We start from the raw sequence: 17,424 nt of genomic DNA on the forward strand, positions 1-17,424 counted from the left end.
CAAACTACCTGCAGCGGATGCAGGGGAAGCTATTCATAGACCCGGTTACTTTACCTTCTGTGCCCTGCGGACCATCACAGCCGCGGAGAAACGAAGTGTCAGTCTCAGCTCATCCACAAACGCTTCGTCGTCTGTAACATCCCTGTGAGGGTGAAGCAGTGAGCTGTCAGACTCTCCCTTCTAACCACACTGACCTCCTGCACTGACATCCATCATTTCCCTCTCATTATACACCAACACAGACTTAGGGGTGTGCATTTCAACAATTCCCATACCTGTACCATGGATACACGAAGTTTTCCAGGGCCAACTCCAGAACCTGGAAACAAGTGACAAACCGAGGTAAAACATTATATGAGGTGCTGTTGTTTAATTATTATCAATCAAAATGAATGGGTCACCCACCTCTGAGAGAGAAGAATCCACTTTGGAATGCACTTTCAGATTCAGCCATGGCTGGTAGTTTTCCAGAAGCAGTGTTGGTCTGTTGGGTAGAGAAAGAGAGAAAGGTTTTCCGGACAATGTTGAGATGGACCAATCAAAGCTGTTGTTGCAAAACAGAATTTCACTAAAACGGCCACTAGGTGGAAGCAGAAGATAACATTTAAATAGCTACAAAATCTAATAACAAATATATAACAAATGTTGATTAAAATTAATATTAAAAAAATCTATTAAAAATGCATATATTTTGACAAAAGTACACATCTATACTATCAAACTGTTGCAACCGCATTCAAAATCTTTGACTGCATCTTGCAGCATTGCAAAATAAAATAGTGGTAAAAGACAGAATTACCATAATTACTACTGGGCTTATGTGTGTTATAATATTTCATCAAAAAAATGAAAATTTGTGCAGACCATCTGCTGCAGCAGAAACTTTCATCATTGTGATGTGGTTTGACCTAAATCAAACCCACAACCTTCAAGCCACCTGGTCCCTGTTCACCTCATCAGCAAATACAAAGATCCCCTCCCCTGTCTGACATCTCCCCAGAGCCTACACAGCTGACAGCGGCTGCACCAGTGAGCCACTTAAACAGTCTCATCTATCTCATTAAGATTTTGAGCCAGAAGGGCTGAAAGATTTTTGTTCTTCTGCCCTTTTTCTTCCTGCTTTTCTTCGAAAAGCCCTACAGTACCATTAACCAATTCTAATTGCACTCGTCACACTTATATGTCCTGGTCTGACTTTGTTCATAATACACAGAGGTGTGAATGCATAGCCACTACCAATAAGTAACCAAAACCCATTTAAACCAGCCAAAATTTCAGTCCTCAACCACATGTTGAAACCTCTGGTCTCAATTTTGATAGAATGGTATGTGTCAGTCACGCCTCTCCAAATCGCCAGTGGTATTTTGGCCTTCTGCACAAGTGGTGAACAAATGTGCTCACAAAATCATTTGTGCTAAGACCTTCAAATTTGCTCCACGTAATTCAAAGGTTGTGATCAACCTAGCTTGCGGAGGGAACGCTAGTGCTCACTTCAGCAAGTTACACTGCATTACTGGATTCAGTATCCGTTTTGAATACATACTGTGTAATAATTTCAGATCATTAGATGAGCAAACAAATAATGCAATAATCACTGTTGTTATTTAGCAAATGCTCTTATCCAGAGCGACTTCCATAGGTTACAATATTATCCATTTATACGGCTGGACATTTACTGAGGCAACTGTGGATTAAGTACCTTGCCCGAGGGTATAGCAGCAGTGCCACAGCAAAGACCACTACATCATACTGGTGCCCATGGGCATCATATCCACCATAAGAAGCGTTATGATGAATTACACATAGAGACTAAGCTATTCAGCCTCAGGCTTCCAGCAGTAACACGGGCTTACTTGTGACGTTTGCACTTTCGCTTCCCGCACACGGCACAGCTGTGACCCAAGGGGAATAACTCCGGCTGCTCCTGCTAAAAGCAGAAAAGAGGGGACACATTTTACTACGGACAAACCCAAAGCACACTCCAAAGACTGCAGCAGTAAGAAGGGAGGTTTGCGTCCTCTGACAACATTCCAGCTACCTTGGTCTTTGGCTTTACGGTGAAGAAGATGCTTGGCAGCAGAGTTTCAGGGCTGAGGGAGCAATAGAAAGTAACCACGCCAGCCAGGAAGGACCAGAAGACCATCAGAATGTGAAGATATCTGGGGAGACACAATATGGAACAAACTAAATCTGCAGGACTAATAATACTAACAAAGAAAAAAAGAACTAACAAAGGCTGTTACAAAGTGCTGTACGAGGGTCTTCCAGAGGGAATCAAAAAAAGAAAAATACCCAAGAGCCAGTCTGAGGAAAAACTGAAATTTATTCCCTGACCCCCAGCATAGAGGCGATCGACAGAAACTCCGTTAAAAATAAACGCAAAAAAACATATAGTGAAGTGTGCGTAAATCAGAAATAAACTAACAGTCTGACAACACCTAGCAACACGTGGGAGAATGTGGCAATATGGGATCACGAGGTTATTACATTAACAATAGCGATGATGATGGATGAATACTTGCATAAAAGGCACGGTGCTATCTCTCCCCAAAAACATGTCTGATCGATTAAAGACAAGCGATAACCGCCAAATTTTCCAATAAGAGCAACTTCGGTTTACCGGTCAAAGACCTACCTGTTGAGAAGAACAGTAGACGAAAGTAAAAAAAATAACATGAAACAGAAGACCGGATACTGGCGGCCAGCTTCTCTGAAGAGATCCACCTTGAGTCTCTGCTTCAGTCTCTCCAGGTAGACGCGGACCTGCGCCATGGTGGCCTTTTGAGAAACATAAGCGCCGAACCTCGTCAACATCATCTGAAATTAGCACGGCAGCTACACAGACCTAACATTAACGATTTTACTCGGAGGCTCGCCTAACCAGCTGCCTTCGCCTTCAGTTGTGCAGTGCTTGGCACAATGGTCTGTTGTTGCCTGCACATGACACCAATTCTGCAAGATCGTCAAAGCTAGCCCGCAAACCATCTTCCTTACAGCAAACAGGAAAACCCGAACATAGTGACTCCACAGATGGTTAGCTCAACACCTAGCTGGCACGTCTACTTACCTAACATCAGTTACTGCCGCCAGCTGGCTGGCTCTTTAGCTTGTTAGTTAGCATAGCTACAAAACAAACTCCACTCGAAAGCAACCAGCACGATTGTTAGACTACCTAGACAACCCATCATACTCAAAATGACATTATTCGCTAAATGGTTAGCTAACGTTCACTAAACTAACTAAAATACATTTATGTTATACTTATCAAATTAGCTATCGCTGACTAGGAACACTTGCCCGCTAGGTAGTTGGCTAAGACAGCTAAGAGATCTAGCTGACTAAAATTTAATCTCCAATGGTCTTAACGCTAACAAACCTACACCTGCTAGCTCGCTGTCTCCTCTCCCTCACCTTAAAAACGAAGGCTGGCGGTACGTGACCAGCAACTGTGGGGGAAAAATAGGCGCAACCGCCTAAGTGATTGTTGGCATGTTTAAAAATACACAAACATTTATGTCAGAAAACATTCATATCTCATCGACGGCTCTCCCTGGCCAAAATGAGCGTTTCCTGTTTTGCGTACAGCCCGTCCGCCACGCCCCCCGCGTCACTTCCGGCCCTCGATGTGTTTCGGCAGGTCAGCATTTTTTGCGTTTCAAACGTGAACGCAGATTGTAGATTTCCTTACTGCCTACACTCATTGATGTTAGATTCCCAAAGACTAATTTAAAATCCGATTGACTTATTTGGGTAGAAAATAGCCAGCAGGTCTCCCAAAACTTTACGCCGTGCCACGCAAATTGAGGGTATATTGTGGAGGGGGGTCTCTGCATGTCGTGTACCACACCTCTGTTGACAGGGTCATGCCTCTGGTTTCATACTTAACCTTGCTGAAAGACGAAATATTTAATAAATTTTTTTATGTGCGAACTAACGGTTCAAGTTTTTTCCAAGGATCAGCAAGGTAAGCCGTGATCTAGTTCAAATGGAACTTGGCTAGTTGCAACTCCTGGGTCAGGAGGTCCTTCCTCAGGACCTGGGTTTTCTTGTGTAAACCGACAAGGAAGGCGGCCAGTCATCTGCTGGTATTACTTTAATTCTGAAAACTTACCTTACAGTTGCAGCCCATGCACTTCACTGACTTTAGCTCAGATTCCGAACAAGTTGTTATACATTTAATAGTTCTCACTGGTCCCCCGTGCCTTCACCCTACAACTCCCCTGAAATTTGTTTTTTCTTCAATAAGCACCCTCAGTCTACCAGTCACTTCAGTGAGTCATTACTACCTTGGCAAAAGATGATAACAGCACAATCATATTGTTGCATTCAATTTTTTTTTAAGACTGCAAACTTTTTAAAGGATGCTAAGCATTCTCTACGACAGCATTTCCCAAACCTCTCCTGGAGGACCCCTCGTCCTGCATGTTTTAGATCTCTCCCTGCTCCAACACAGTTGATTTAAATGATCAGTTTGTTATTAAGAAGCTTCATTAGTTCATAACAAGTTGATCATTTGACTCAGCTGTGTTGGAGCAGGGAGAGATCTAAAACATGCAGGACAAGGGGTCCTCCAGGAGAGGTTTCGGAAACACTGCTCTATAGATAAGGAGTAAATTACATTTGAAACAAAACTATAGGACTGTCTTTAAATAATTAAATGCCATCGTTCAATGAATTTAATAAATACAAGTCTATCGTTGCCTGTAGTATTGTAGGGTACTTGACATTCTGAGACCTTACAACAGGGTCACATAAATAAGACTGCACAGAACCTAACTCCTCAAATTAAGGACCACACACAAATGTAAACATTTCCTGAGAGAGAACAGGGATGTTCTTGAGGGTCCCCCCCTACACAAACACAAATAAAGGTAAAGATAGGTAAAGATACACAGCATAGCAAACAGTTTTAAGACACAGATAAAAATCAAAAACTTTATTACAAAAATAAGTTACACTCACCTCATCTTACAGTATAAAACAATTTATTTGCAGGAATGCAAAAACTGTTGTTGGCCTCCAACAATAGTTTAAAACTGGTAACATCTTTTCAAAGGTTTGAAATAATACAGACGTACTGAGGGAGTTAACTGTGTACAAAAACCAGATCAGTTGTTCAGTCTTTTTTTTGCGGTTCATGGTATAAAAATCAAAGCTGCAGTATCCCTTTTGAACTGGTACACCGCCAGTCGCCTTGGGCTGATGCTACCATCACATCATGCTCAATGTGGTGTGAATTTATGACTCCGCCACGTTCAAGGAGCGCGGCAAAAAGGCAGCTGGTTTGATGTTAATGATCGCTCAATGCTGTGCATGATTAGGGCAAATGTTTGTACACAAATGGGATTATGATGGCTTTCAAACATAATTGTGCACGCAGCTTTTTTTTTTTTCTTTTTTTTTTACAAAGATGCGTTAGAATAAAAAAGCACTGTCTTCCACTGAGAAAAAGGGACACTGCAGGGCTATTCAAAAGTAGCTGTGATTCTTTTCCGGTGTTTCAGCTTTTACAAAAGTAACATTTTTCTAAACTATCATACAACCAGTAACTACATCTGAAGAAGCAAGGCAGCTAATTCAGTTCAAACAGGATGAAGGCAGGGCCTGTTCAGGCTCATCATATGAGAGTATTTTACATGCCCAGTTTGACTGTTCGCAGTGTCAGAGCAACAGCAAAATGACTATATTACATTAAGTACATCTGTTCTGCTGCTGCCCTTGTGCATATTTAGTTGGGAACAAGCCCTGCTTTCATCAAATATTTTCCCCTATTTACAGTACAGACAGGCCAGTTTAATCCTCTGTACTGAGGTAGTTAACCAACCCTTTAAAGACAAGTTCTGAAAAGAACCACTTTTCCTGGAATGCCTGACTATTCATGCCAGGTGGTTACACCTAAAAACCTGCTAACATTCTCTTCAAACCTATCCAAATCAATTAAGATTAACATGGATATTCCAACATAAAGCTGCAATTAGCAAAAACAAAAAAAAAAAAATATACAATAGCATCAAGCTCCTTTGAGCCACTTCAAACTAAGACAAAGTGCAAAATACATATTACATTTCTTTAAGGACAGGAATCCTTTAGGAAATCTGAATATCTTCGATAGTTCTTACAATGGCATATTCTTTGGGGAAAGGAGTAGGGGGACAAGGTGGTGGCAAGTTTTGGTAAATGCAATAAATGCAAGGCTTTTATCCCTACGACTAAACTGTAAAAGTCCAAGCAAGTAACGTGTCTTGAATTTGTTCCGTTGAAGATCTTTAAAAGGTGGCAGTCTGGGAGATATGCTTCTGTAAGGCTGGAATATCATTGGACCATTTGCGTTGACCTTACCATCACATCCATTGGCAGCTTCTGGTGTAACCCCACATTGCAAGTCAGTCTTCATCATAACAGGTCAGGACCGGCCTCGACCCCTTTTCCCTGCTAGTCAGGTAACAAAAGAACAAAATTAGAAGAGAGCACACAACCAAAAAAAAAAAAAAAAACCACACAAGCATATTTACACACACATTACAAGAGTAGACACCATTCAGACATTACGATACAACAAACATCAATGTAAATGATTATCTAAAAAAAAAAAAAAGGAAAAAAAGGTGAAACTAGCATTCTCTTAACTACCACACCCTTCAACTTTACACATGCACAAACAAATCTAAGCCTTTAGGAAAACATAAGCAGAACAGTGGTCTTGCTGTGTTCTCGAAGGTGACACCAGTCTGGGGGAAGGGGAGAGTTACACCCCCCGTAAGCAGGCGTCCCTCTCGTCTCAAAAGCAATAAGCATTAACAGCATTTCATGCACGCCAATCGTCTCCCCATCTTTGGATTTAGATTCCAATAGGAAAAAAATTCCAAATGTTTTAGACATGCAAGATCAGACTTGAAGCCGCTAAGGACAGTATAGCCTAAAACGTTGATGTAAAAAATTGCCTCGTTTATTAATAGTGCTTTATGAATGACCACCAAGTACTTTCTTACAACATCTTGTGGCCTTCATTAGATTTAAAACAGAATATGTGTATTACAATTGTCATTTAATTGGATTTTTATTTTTAACATAATCCATTTAGATTGCTCAAAAAGTTCTTCTAGATTAAGGTTTCTCCACATTAGACTGATGCTCTTGATTTCAAAAAGGTAAAATTAATTTAAAACAATGATTTATGTTGCTATACATTCACTTAAGCCGAGTAGTGGAAAGAAAATGCCAACTCAGTTGAGTTACGTGATTTAAAATTGGTACGAAATTTGACGGCATGCAAAGTGACGTTGCAGCATGTAGCTAACGTATGCAAACCTTCAGTCCATTTCTTCCACAAGGAGCCTTAAATTTGAATGCAATTTGAAGAGAAAATTTGCCGAAACATGAATTTGAAACACAATTTGAGTTTTTTTTTTTTTTTTTTTTTTTAAACACTGGTGTGTGTACTTTTATTAAAGCAGACAAACAGCAAAGAATACAAGCCAAAATATAAAGCCAAAACTGGGACTAGTGTCCTTATTTGCAAAAAACAAGACACACTATTATTCTAGCAATGTTATCTTTTGAAACATACAAATAAATATTTTATTTGTACTCCATACAAGAAATTGTGGAAACATATGCTTCTTCATATGCTGCTGCTAACCTACTTAAAACATGGAGACCAAAATTTCTATTAACATATACATGATGCTATGGCCAAACAGACCAAGCTTAAACCACATTAATGCAAATCTTGAAATTTCAAAATGTGAGGTTGATTCAAACAAATTAAAAATAATAAAACCAGTTCGCCAGAAACAGGTGGGAGTGTATAACTACTGTTCAAGTCCAAGCGGATTGTTAAAAAATATATACAAAAGTGAAATCTTGCCAGATGTCACCAATTAAAAAAAGGCAACCATTCGTTCAGATTTAGGGCCAAACAGGTTCAGATCGAGTCTCTAAAAAAAAGTTTTTTTTTTTTTTTTTGCAACCGAAGCCCTACTGTTCTACTTCCACTGTTGCCCAAAAGAATCCTGATAAAACTCCTGGCTGTCAGATTTGTAACCATAGTTACCAGAATGATCACCACCTTGGAGCGGTTGCTGAGCAATGGGTTGAGAGCCCCAGTTCTGATTATTGGTCTGGCGCCGCTTGGAATCTGGCTGGTTGTACCCATCAGCTTTGCGCTTGCCTCCTACACTTCCACCGCGGCCACCCCACGCACCACGTACCCCGCGGGCTCTCTGCTGCACGCCTCCTCTGGCACCACGCGCCCCTCGGCTCGATCCGGGCCCACCCCGCTGCGAGAAGCCGGCCCTTCCCCGCGGAGCGCCGGCGCCGGCCCCGCGGCCCCGGGCGGGGGAGGCCCCCCGCGCGCCCCGGCCCCCTCTTCCTCTACTGGGGACCTGAAATTCATCGTAGCCGTAGTAGGGGTCCTCGTATCCGCCACGGTAATTGTGGTAATCATAGCCATAGTAATCATAGTAATCTTCGTAGCCGTAGTATTCAGGGGGGTAGGAGTAGCCGCCCCGGCTGCCGCCCCTGCCTCGGCCTCTCGTGGGAGGCGGCATGTGAGGGGGGCCGTAGTAATAGTAATCGTCATACCTGAGGGACAAACGAGAGGGGAGCGAACACACCTGTTTAAGAGACAGACACATGCATAGAGACGCCGCAGCTGCGACGCCAACCCAAACTGCAATGGCTAAGAGCATTCAACGAGACCAACTGGCCAACAGCATCATGATGTTCAGTCACACTTTCACTGTCACATCATACAGACACTCCTATGACAGCTTCTCTGTTCCTGTGGAAACCGGGTACGGTCTCCTCAAACGAAATTATCGTTTAATGACACAGACGTTCCATTTTGCCAGTTTATACATCGCATCTCTTACATTTGAGTTTTGGCCGCTTGTCTCTGAGCCTTGCGCTCTTTCCTCTTCTGATCTGGGGGTTTTGCAAACACTATTTCGATGTGCTCTCCTTCCAGCTCTTTTCCATTCATTTCTGCTAAAGCCTGCGGAGAGAGACAGCCGCCCGTGAACCCAGACACAACACACTTCACAGACGACAGAAAAACCCGGGGGGGAAGGACTCCCGACGGACCTACCTTCACAGCGCCTTCCCTGTCGTCAAAGTGGATGAAGGCGTAATCCTTCAGCTTCTTCACTCGTTCCAGCTTCCCGAACTGGCTGAAGGCCTTTTCAAGTATTTCTTCTGTTACAGTACTCGCAAGGTTCCGCACAAACAAAACTTTCACCTGTGAATCCAACAAAACAAAACGGTCGCGTTTCAGGTTTAGAAAGACTACAGATGGGGACAGCTGGGAATGGCGATTTTGTCATTACATCTGCCCAGTCTTGAAGGACCAGGTGTTAGTGATTGTGTTTGGTGAGAATGCGAGCAATCAAGTATTGGTAGGGAGAACCTCCACAACCTTAGGAAACCTGGTCTTTCTACTTGCTTGGACCCTCCTTTTTAAAAAGCCCATTCCCACGTCACCAGACAACTGCCCATCACTCTACCTCTGAACGACAGCTGCTACCAAAGCAGGTTTTCAGCGCTCTGTGTGTGCACCTTAGAGATGGCCGTCAGGTGTGTGCACACCTGAGACACAGCCGTGAGAAAACAAGCCTGAAAACCCAAACATGGCAGCAGACACTGGCAGTACAACCCAACTCATCTACACCATTCTGTCTACATTACCTACAGCAGTTTCATCTTCACTGACTAGCTAGTCAGTCCAAGCTACTGAAACACCAAAATCGTAGTCAGTTCCCATTAAGCTGATGGCAATAAAATCACACGTAATCAGCATCCAAAATCAGCTCCACAACAAACTAGTTTGAAGCATTAAAACATGCTCATGAGGAAACTCAGTGTAATGGCAGGCATTTATCTGCGTCTGTCCAACATTTTCTGTACATTTCCCCACACTTTGGCAGTACTTCTCTCAGGACCATTATTTATGGAAGTATTTACGTGCAGGGGAGGGAAACATCCTGACTACTCATTCCACACCACCACCAGAAACACGCCCACTTCTACTTTGCCACATGTAGTGCAACACTACACTGAATCAACAGGACGCATGTAAATGCCAAGCTGAGATACTCTGATTATTACTGGATTCAGCTGTAACGACATGGAAAAGAATAATAAACAAAGTAGTAATTTCAGTCAGCTGATTCAAACAAAACCATGTCTGCAATTCTGATCTCTTCACCATAAAGAGGAGGTCAGAAGATGCGGCAGGAGAGAGACCCACAGCCACCTGCATCCAGTTGGGACAGGAACCGCCTGCTCTGTCCAGCTCTGGAGCAGCGGACCGCTCCGAGCGCTCACCTTGGCCATCACCTCGGGGTCGGGGTCCTCGATGGGGTCGGCCCACTCCACCGTCACCGTCACATTGCCCCACACCTTCACCTTGCCGCTCATCAGCCGGCGCCGCGCCATGGCCGCTGTTTTGTGGTCTTCGTACTCCAGGAAGCAGAAGCCCCTGTTCTTTTTCTTATCATCCGGCTGATGGTACAGTATGACATCATTAAGACCCTCTGTAGGGGGGAAATAAACAAGGAAATGGTCAGTCAGTAACCAGGGGCTTTTAGAAGCCTGGATATAGCACTGCTCCGTATCCCAACAAGCACGTCAGTTTACACCAGTCTGAGGTTCTAACAACTGGGGAAAAATAAATTAGTCGCCATCTGCTCTGATGGGTGAACTCACACGACAACTTAATTTATGAGGGAACGCAAGCGTAAGCCTTTCATCATTTCAACATCAAAAAGATAAAAGCAACTTAAGCCACAGTAACATTTACATGAAAACAAGATGAGTACAGACATCGGGAACAAACTGGCTCAAAGTCCAGACATAGCAAATTGTTAGTTTTTGGCTTAGTAAAAAAAAAAAAAAAAAAAAACAAGTTCAGTGCAGAGACTTCACTTTGTCCTACCAGCTGAATCATGTTTTGTACTGATATTCAATTAGCTAGACTTGAAGAAATGCAATCCTAACAGCTTTTCCAAAATGCGTTCTGAAAACTTCACAGGCTCTTTTCCCCAGACTCTTCCAAAGCAGCACAGACAGCTCTCACCTGTGACTTTAGCGAACTCCTCTACAATCTGTTCTTTTGTTTTGCTCTTGGGGATGGAGCCGACGAACAGTCTGTTATTGGCTACCGAGATGCAGACTCCAATGTGTTTGCCAGGTCGAATTTCATTGTTATTACACTGCAAAAGACGGGGGGGAGAACCACAGACATGAAGCTATCAGATTCTCCTCTTCCTCTGATGCTGTATCACAGTGGGCGGGGCAAAAGGAAACACCTACCAGTTTAACTGCCTCCTGAGCGGCCTCTTTAGTGCAGAAAGTGACGAAGGCGTAGCCCCTGTTCAGCCCACTGAGGGGATCCATCATCAGGCGCAGGTCCCAAATTGGCCCCGCCTTCTCAAACAGGGGTACCAGCTCATCCTCAAACAGATCTCTCGGAATTTTGCCCACAAAAATCTGAAAAGTTGGAAAGTTTTTAACAGATAAACATCAGCCGTTTCCTTGTTTGAGGTGAAGACAGACACCGTATAACAAGATAACTGTTTTGAGCCAAACAGGAAAGTTCAGTTCAAAACAGACTGGCACGCGAGGAAGCAAGTGTCTTGTCAGATCTTAGCGGTAAACTGTCAGTGTAACAGCAGTCACTCCAGGACAGAGTACAGGTTGCATCATTCTGACACTTGGAACAAGACAGCAATGTAAAACAGGCTACATGAACTAGGGAGTTTCTGCACCCTCACTGCTTGCTGAAAATACTCAATCATATGCACGCATAAATGCTGAATCACTAGCCATCTTCCAATGCAGACTGAAGACCCAACTCTTCAGACTGCATCTCAGTTCCACCTCAGTCCCCACCCCCTAATACCTGCTACTTGTATCACTTTCCATTTATTTTACGTGTAGTACTGCAATGCATTTTGGATTCTGTGATCTAGCGACTGTTACGTGTAGTAGTGTGCGTACCTGGCTTCCCTTAGTTTCTAGGCTGTCTAGTCAGGTTAGTGCAAGCTAACTTGTGGAAGGCCTTGAACAGTGTTATGCTCACACTCACTGTTGTGGGAGTGTTGTTAGCCCGGTCTGACACCGTCATTCAACTTGAATAGATTCTCTTCTGTTCTCTTGTGCTGGAATTCGCTCTGGGTAAGAGCGTCTGCTTAATGAATGCGATGTAATGAAACACAATGCAAGCGGAAGCACACAGTGCTGTGCGCAGGCCCCTACCTCTGTACCGATTGTTGGCTGCACGCCTGAGTACACAGATTCCGGGGGAGGACCGCCGTACTTCCGCTGGCCCGTCGTCACGTCCAGCGTGTAGCTGGTTCTCTCCAGCAGAGCCTGTTGAGCACAGATACGATGGCCCAATGCGAGAAACATCAGCGCAACCTCAGACTGCTCGGACCCACTGAGAGCTCTGCATGAAGTAAACTCAACATCACAGTGACGAGGCCAACAGGACAGCAAGCGGGTCAAATAAGCATGCGTCTTTAAAACGCTGATACACCCCAACAGATTAGTTTAGATAAAATTAATTGAATATCTACACGCTTATTCACATACGTTTCCAGCAGAAGTGTCTGAATATGCTTAGTGTACCCTGGCAACCAGAGGGGCCATTTTTAAAGCAATCATCTTGAACACACAGAGCCTAACGGAAGTCAAAGACACAAGGCCAGCACAGACGTTCAAAACACTGTTATTCAAACATACTTTTATTTTTGCTTCATCTGGTCCTTTACTGGAATCTGACACTTTGGTCCCCTGTTTCTCCCTCTGTCTGTAAGTCTTCATTACTCCACACAGAAAGGCACTTTTGTTCTGAAAAGCAAAGAAACGTGTGAGTGTCAGAGAACGTAACCTGTCACCTCTTAATACCATCTTAACGTAATGGTACTTACTTGCACATGTGACAGATCACTCTCTTTAAACTGGAGTAAAACTTGCAGTGCACCGTCTTCATTAAATTCTTTCAAAGCTTCAATAGCCCTTTCATCTAGGTCACTGTGCGCTACCAAGCCTAGGAAAGAGCAACACTGCAACCATTAGCATTCTGAATGGACGATACCAAGTGCATGCTCACGTGATCTCATGTATGAAAAGATCTTAGCAGCACATCACCACAAGAACAGCAGAAGTCACCTGCACAAAGTACGGACAGCATGACGTGAAGAACATCAGCCTATACCGTTTATGGCAGGAAGCTTACCCACAGTAATTTAAGTCATGGAATTAAAACAAGCACTTTAACCATGTCAAAAGCACTCTCATGCAAACTTCAGCTGTCAGTCAAAAAAAAAATGCATGGAAATTACACAGCATCATGAAAACAGCAAACCTGTCAGTTCTACACTGCATTCGCAAAAAATAAAGCATTCTATGTCACCTTTTTCAGGGGTCTCAACAGATGTGAGGATGCAAGCTGATATTACCAGCCTCTCCGGCCCCTTGAACACCCACCCTACCCCCCACCAGCGTAAATGCTGTGTCCACAATGTGCTTTCAAAGAGCACATCACCTGTCCCAGCCTTAGACAGCTGCCTCCATTGTTCTTACATGTAGCCAGCTGGCTTCACATTCCCCCTTGGGACCTTATTCAAGACCCCCTCCTAGGACTACTGTATACTAACAGCGTGCTAATCCTCCAGTCTTATATCTTTAACAAACCAGGATGCTCCAGCTGAGTGCTCACGCACATTCTGAATTCACAATGTACATACTGCATACACTGGAGTGTGGCTGAGGGGACCTTTTTTTTTTTTTTTTAAAGACTGCAGTACCCATTTTGTTAGGAAACCACAAAAAGTTGCTTCAGTATCCCAATTCCCACATTCAGCAGATTACTAAATGTAACAGGACATGCAATAAATTGCGCAAAAAATAAAAATCTGTGTGGAGAACACTCTTTTGGATGTTCAGTGTGCCTTACCTGCTATGTAAATTTCATCTAGTTTTTCAGCAACTTTCTGTGGTAAACCAGCTTCTAATAAAGTCTGGAAGTGTTCAGAATGGGTAACTGCAGCAGTGGTGTCCATGGCTTCTTCTGTACCATTTCCATTTACATGTTCTGTGGCCATGTCTCCAGAAATCTGTGCAAATGCAATGAGCCAAATTAATCCAGAGGGTGAGGAAAGGTCATGAATTACTAGAAATCATGGGGTCATAATTCACCGTCACGTTTTCACAGGCATGCACATGGCCGCTGGCATCGCAGCTAACGTTGGGCTTCGTCAGCAAGACCTGTCAGCTGTAGGCACGGCTTTGGAGAACAGAACTTGGTCATTACTGTTGTACAGTACTCAATTGAACAGAGTAACGGGGGAATTCACGTGGTTTCAATTATTCTGCTCCAGAGATTTCAGCGAATATTGGTTTGCTGTCGAGTTACACTACTAGCGGACCACGGGCAGTGCTTAGCCAGAAGTAGCTAAGCCGGGCTAAGTCATTAGATTTTTCTTTTCCTGACTTGGCAAGATTGCTAGCTGTGTGTTGTTCTCGCACATGAGCTAAAACAGATCAAGGCAACACATGGATCCTAACCCATCCGGCATTTGTGGCGAGATCATTGCTAAAACCGTGGAGAGTTCCCGCCTTCTTGTGGCAGAGAAAGTGGAAGCGGTGCCCTTTCTCATGGTGAACAAAAGCCCATCCCCGCCCGTTCATCCGAGGCTGCTGCGCTGAGCAGCACACGTGTTTCAACTCGACCGGGGACGCACCAGCTAACGGAGATTCAACACCACATATGTGTAAAACTCCACATCTGTGCATTTAGCACAAACTGCCACGCCATACGATCACATCAAGTATTGGGAAGTTTTAGCAGGTCGTTTAAGGTCGGTGGCTAACTAACTAGCCAGGCGATACTAGCTGGGGAGCGGAAAATACAGTTTATTCTACAACTAGCGGATTATAGTTAGTTAGCCGCCTAGCTGTATTGTTAGAGGACGCTGTAAGTGTCTGATCAGCTAACCTGGCTAACGACAGCTGCAAAACATCCAACAATGTCATGCTATGATCACTTCAGTCCTGCTCAGAAATCAAGCTTAACAAAAATACGGCATCGGATATTGCACGGCCTGCAATTTGAATTAGCTAGCTGGCAAGCACAGAAATATTCAACATCAGGGGAATCACGTTGATAGCTAGGTAACATTAGTTATCGTAACAGTTAGCGACATAAAATAGCCAGACACTGGGACCGAGACCAAGATTTTTGACTTCAGGACTATTTTAAAAGTGAGTACCTAAAATATCAATGCGGATCGATGAGGGCCTGGCTAACTCGCTAAGCTAGCTGTCCAACGTGCCGCCACATAAACTGGAGTCCATTTTCAAAAAGCCGGTTTCAGACAACACGCAAACCAGTTTCCACATTGTTTAAAGATACCGCTAGAACAACGGTAAAAAACCCAACACTTTGATTCTCGGCCGGCTGACAGTCAAGGATATATTTACCTGCCGACGGATCAACTAAGGTGTGTGGTATGGGTTATTTCTGAAGGAAGTGTGTTGTAAAAAAGGAGAAAAGTGTGCGTCTCCCCCGGTGTAGGGTCCGGCTCCGCTCCTCCACTCTGGATGGTGTAAAATGGCGGCCGCGCTCATGCCGCGGGTTCGCTCATTTCTATGGGGTTTCTCGGAGAGCCGTACACGGGCTCGACTTTTCTCGGCTTTTTCCGTAGCGGCGGTCACCCGTCCGTCTCCGTCAACCGCGAACAAAGGGCGGGGCCGGTGTGAGGGCGGAGGCCCTACGTCACGACAGGCGTGGCTGTGGGCTCGGTTTTTTCCGTAGCAGCGGTCACAAGACAGGTGGGGCTGTGGTCTCGGCTTTTTCCGTAATGGCTATCACTAACACAGGCGAGGTTGTGGGCTCGGTTTTTTTCCCCGTAGCAGCGGTCACCAAGACAGGCGGGCTTGTGGGCTCGGCCTTTTCCGTAGGAGCGATCACTAAGATAGGTGTGGCTGTGGGATCGGCTTTTTCCGTAGCGAGGGTCACCATCCGCCCCAGTCAACCGCGAGCTCAGGGGTGGAGCCGGTAAGAGGGAGGAGGCCATTGCATGAAGACAGGCGGGGGCTGTGCGAAGTATTGCCTGCGCCTGTCATCGCATCAATCCCAGAACAAAGGCGAGGCATTAGCCCTTTCGACTAGCTGCTAGCTTTCAGACAATAATCAGGGGTCATTCAGTGTTCAGACCAGCGCACTCGCGTTCTGCATGTTTTCATAGCGGGATATTAAATCACCGATATTTAATCTGCACTGTCTGCAACCGTCGACTTCAAATGGCCAGATTGCTTACTCGCTAATATTTGTTGGCTTTGCGTCGGTATGTTGAGAATTGCAGTATGCGCGCGGGGGGGGGGGGGGGGGGGGGTATTTTTGCAGATAAAAGATTAAGGGAGGCAGCAACTAAAACAGTGGCAGAGACAAAAATTCCCAACAAAAATAAATGTTGATCTTTTTTTTTTTGCATTAACTGACTTGCACTCTTCACTGTTGGAAACTTTCAGAAATGAGTAATCGTATCAACTTCATTTCAAAGTCAGTGTTCAAAAGAGTTATGTTAACTGAGATGAAATGCAGAGTAGATGTACTTTCTTGGCAAATCTTTTTGTGTCCAGCAGGCTGAATTATATTCTCTGCCCTGAGGCAGAGCTTGATAGCGGTTTGCAAAAAATGTATATGCAGTCCCCAGGCACTTTTTCATGTTGGGAAAATACATTTAAAATGATGAAGCAAAGTTTTTAGAACATTTGTGTTTCATGTTCAGCAATTAATCTTGATTATATTTTGTGGGAAAATATCCAGTGGTAAAACAAAATATGTAAGAATCTTTCAAACAATTACAAAATGTTGGCGGAGCAAACTTTGAGCTGGTACGAAGGGAGAAGGTACTAGACTCACTCAACTCACTGACAAGTATTTTACCACTAGAGGGAGAAAAGGCTAACAGCAGAAAAAGCTATTGGAAGAGCAGTGACTTAACTGATGCAAATACAGAGTTAAACATAACCGTCATAATTACAACACCCACAACTATAGGATGCCTTAAACAAGTTAAACACGAATTTCCTAAATCTGCTATCCCCATTTTCAAAACATTGAAAACTACACCAAAAACCTGATATACAGACCACTCTGCTGCAATTAAAACGTTTCACTAGTGAGAAGGGAAAATATCTACACTGGTAAAATGACCCACAGTGGGGAAAATGGCACATAGCATCTCATATATAATGCCTAATCGTAAACTTCAAATTATTTTTTTTTTCACAAAAGCTACACTAATGACGTTATTGAGTTGTAGGACTCATTTCATTTCTCTTTGCCTCACTGGAGGTTTTGTCATCCGAGATGATATAAGCAGCGAGGTCCAGGGTCCATCCAGAAGATAAGGCCCA

The 17,424-nt window shown here is 43.9% G+C and overlaps 2 protein-coding genes across 8 annotated transcripts in view; both read right to left on the reverse strand.

Annotated features, from left to right (window-relative positions):
- LOC118791925 (sorting nexin-14-like) overlaps positions 1–3,580 on the reverse strand; it is a 23,188-nt gene extending 19,608 nt beyond the window's left edge. For 2 of the 4 annotated variants that reach the window (XM_036549473.1, XM_036549472.1), the window contains exons 1-7: positions 3,412–3,580; positions 2,636–2,778; positions 2,039–2,159; positions 1,854–1,927; positions 406–484; positions 276–319; positions 55–142 (exon numbers count right to left, since the gene is read on the reverse strand). In XM_036549473.1, the coding sequence (XP_036405366.1) occupies positions 55–142; positions 276–319; positions 406–484; positions 1,854–1,927; positions 2,039–2,159; positions 2,636–2,772 (543 nt within the window). In that variant the 5' untranslated portion in view covers positions 2,773–2,778; positions 3,412–3,580. Of the gene's footprint in view, positions 1–54; positions 143–275; positions 320–405; positions 485–1,853; positions 1,928–2,038; positions 2,160–2,635; positions 2,779–3,411 lie in introns of those variants that run through there. The other 2 variants (XM_036549475.1, XM_036549474.1) reach the window with 1 other exon arrangement.
- A 2,324-nt stretch (positions 3,581–5,904) lies between these two features.
- Positions 5,905–15,630, reverse strand: LOC118791989 (synaptotagmin binding, cytoplasmic RNA interacting protein). 4 transcript variants are annotated; one of them, XM_036549614.1, is made up of 12 exons: positions 15,484–15,630; positions 13,958–14,117; positions 12,930–13,048; positions 12,742–12,849; positions 12,256–12,369; positions 11,311–11,487; positions 11,075–11,210; positions 10,324–10,532; positions 9,089–9,238; positions 8,874–8,995; positions 8,211–8,583; positions 5,905–6,429 (listed from the first exon to the last, which is right to left on the reverse strand). In XM_036549614.1, the coding sequence occupies exons 2-12, from the start codon at positions 14,103–14,105 to the stop codon at positions 6,394–6,396; spliced, it is 1,692 nt and encodes a 563-aa protein (XP_036405507.1). In that variant the 5' UTR covers positions 14,106–14,117; positions 15,484–15,630; the 3' UTR covers positions 5,905–6,393. The 4 variants fall into 4 exon arrangements, with proteins under 4 accessions (XP_036405507.1, XP_036405506.1, XP_036405505.1 ...); XM_036549613.1 differs by having other exon boundaries at positions 5,905–6,432; XM_036549612.1 differs by lacking the exon at positions 5,905–6,429 and having other exon boundaries at positions 7,635–8,583.
- Between the last annotated feature and the right edge of the window lie 1,794 nt (positions 15,631–17,424).

The sequence above is a fragment of the Megalops cyprinoides genome, chromosome 17, assembly GCF_013368585.1.
Source record: "Megalops cyprinoides isolate fMegCyp1 chromosome 17, fMegCyp1.pri, whole genome shotgun sequence".
NCBI classification, from domain to species: domain Eukaryota; kingdom Metazoa; phylum Chordata; class Actinopteri; order Elopiformes; family Megalopidae; genus Megalops; species Megalops cyprinoides.

Bases quoted from the DNA above. Each gene is read 5' to 3' on its own strand.
- LOC118791989 (XM_036549612.1), bottom strand. From the start codon at position 14,105: ATGGCCACAGAACATGTAAATGGAAATGGTACAGAAGAAGCCATGGAC. The intron at 12,850-12,929 runs GTAAGTACCATT...TTTGCTTTTCAG, and splicing joins GTGATCTGTCACATGTGCAA to AACAAAAGTGCCTTTCTGTG. The intron at 8,584-8,873 runs GTAAGAGATGCG...TTTGTCCCTCAG, and splicing joins CAAGCGGCCAAAACTCAAAT to GTATGACGATTACTATTACT.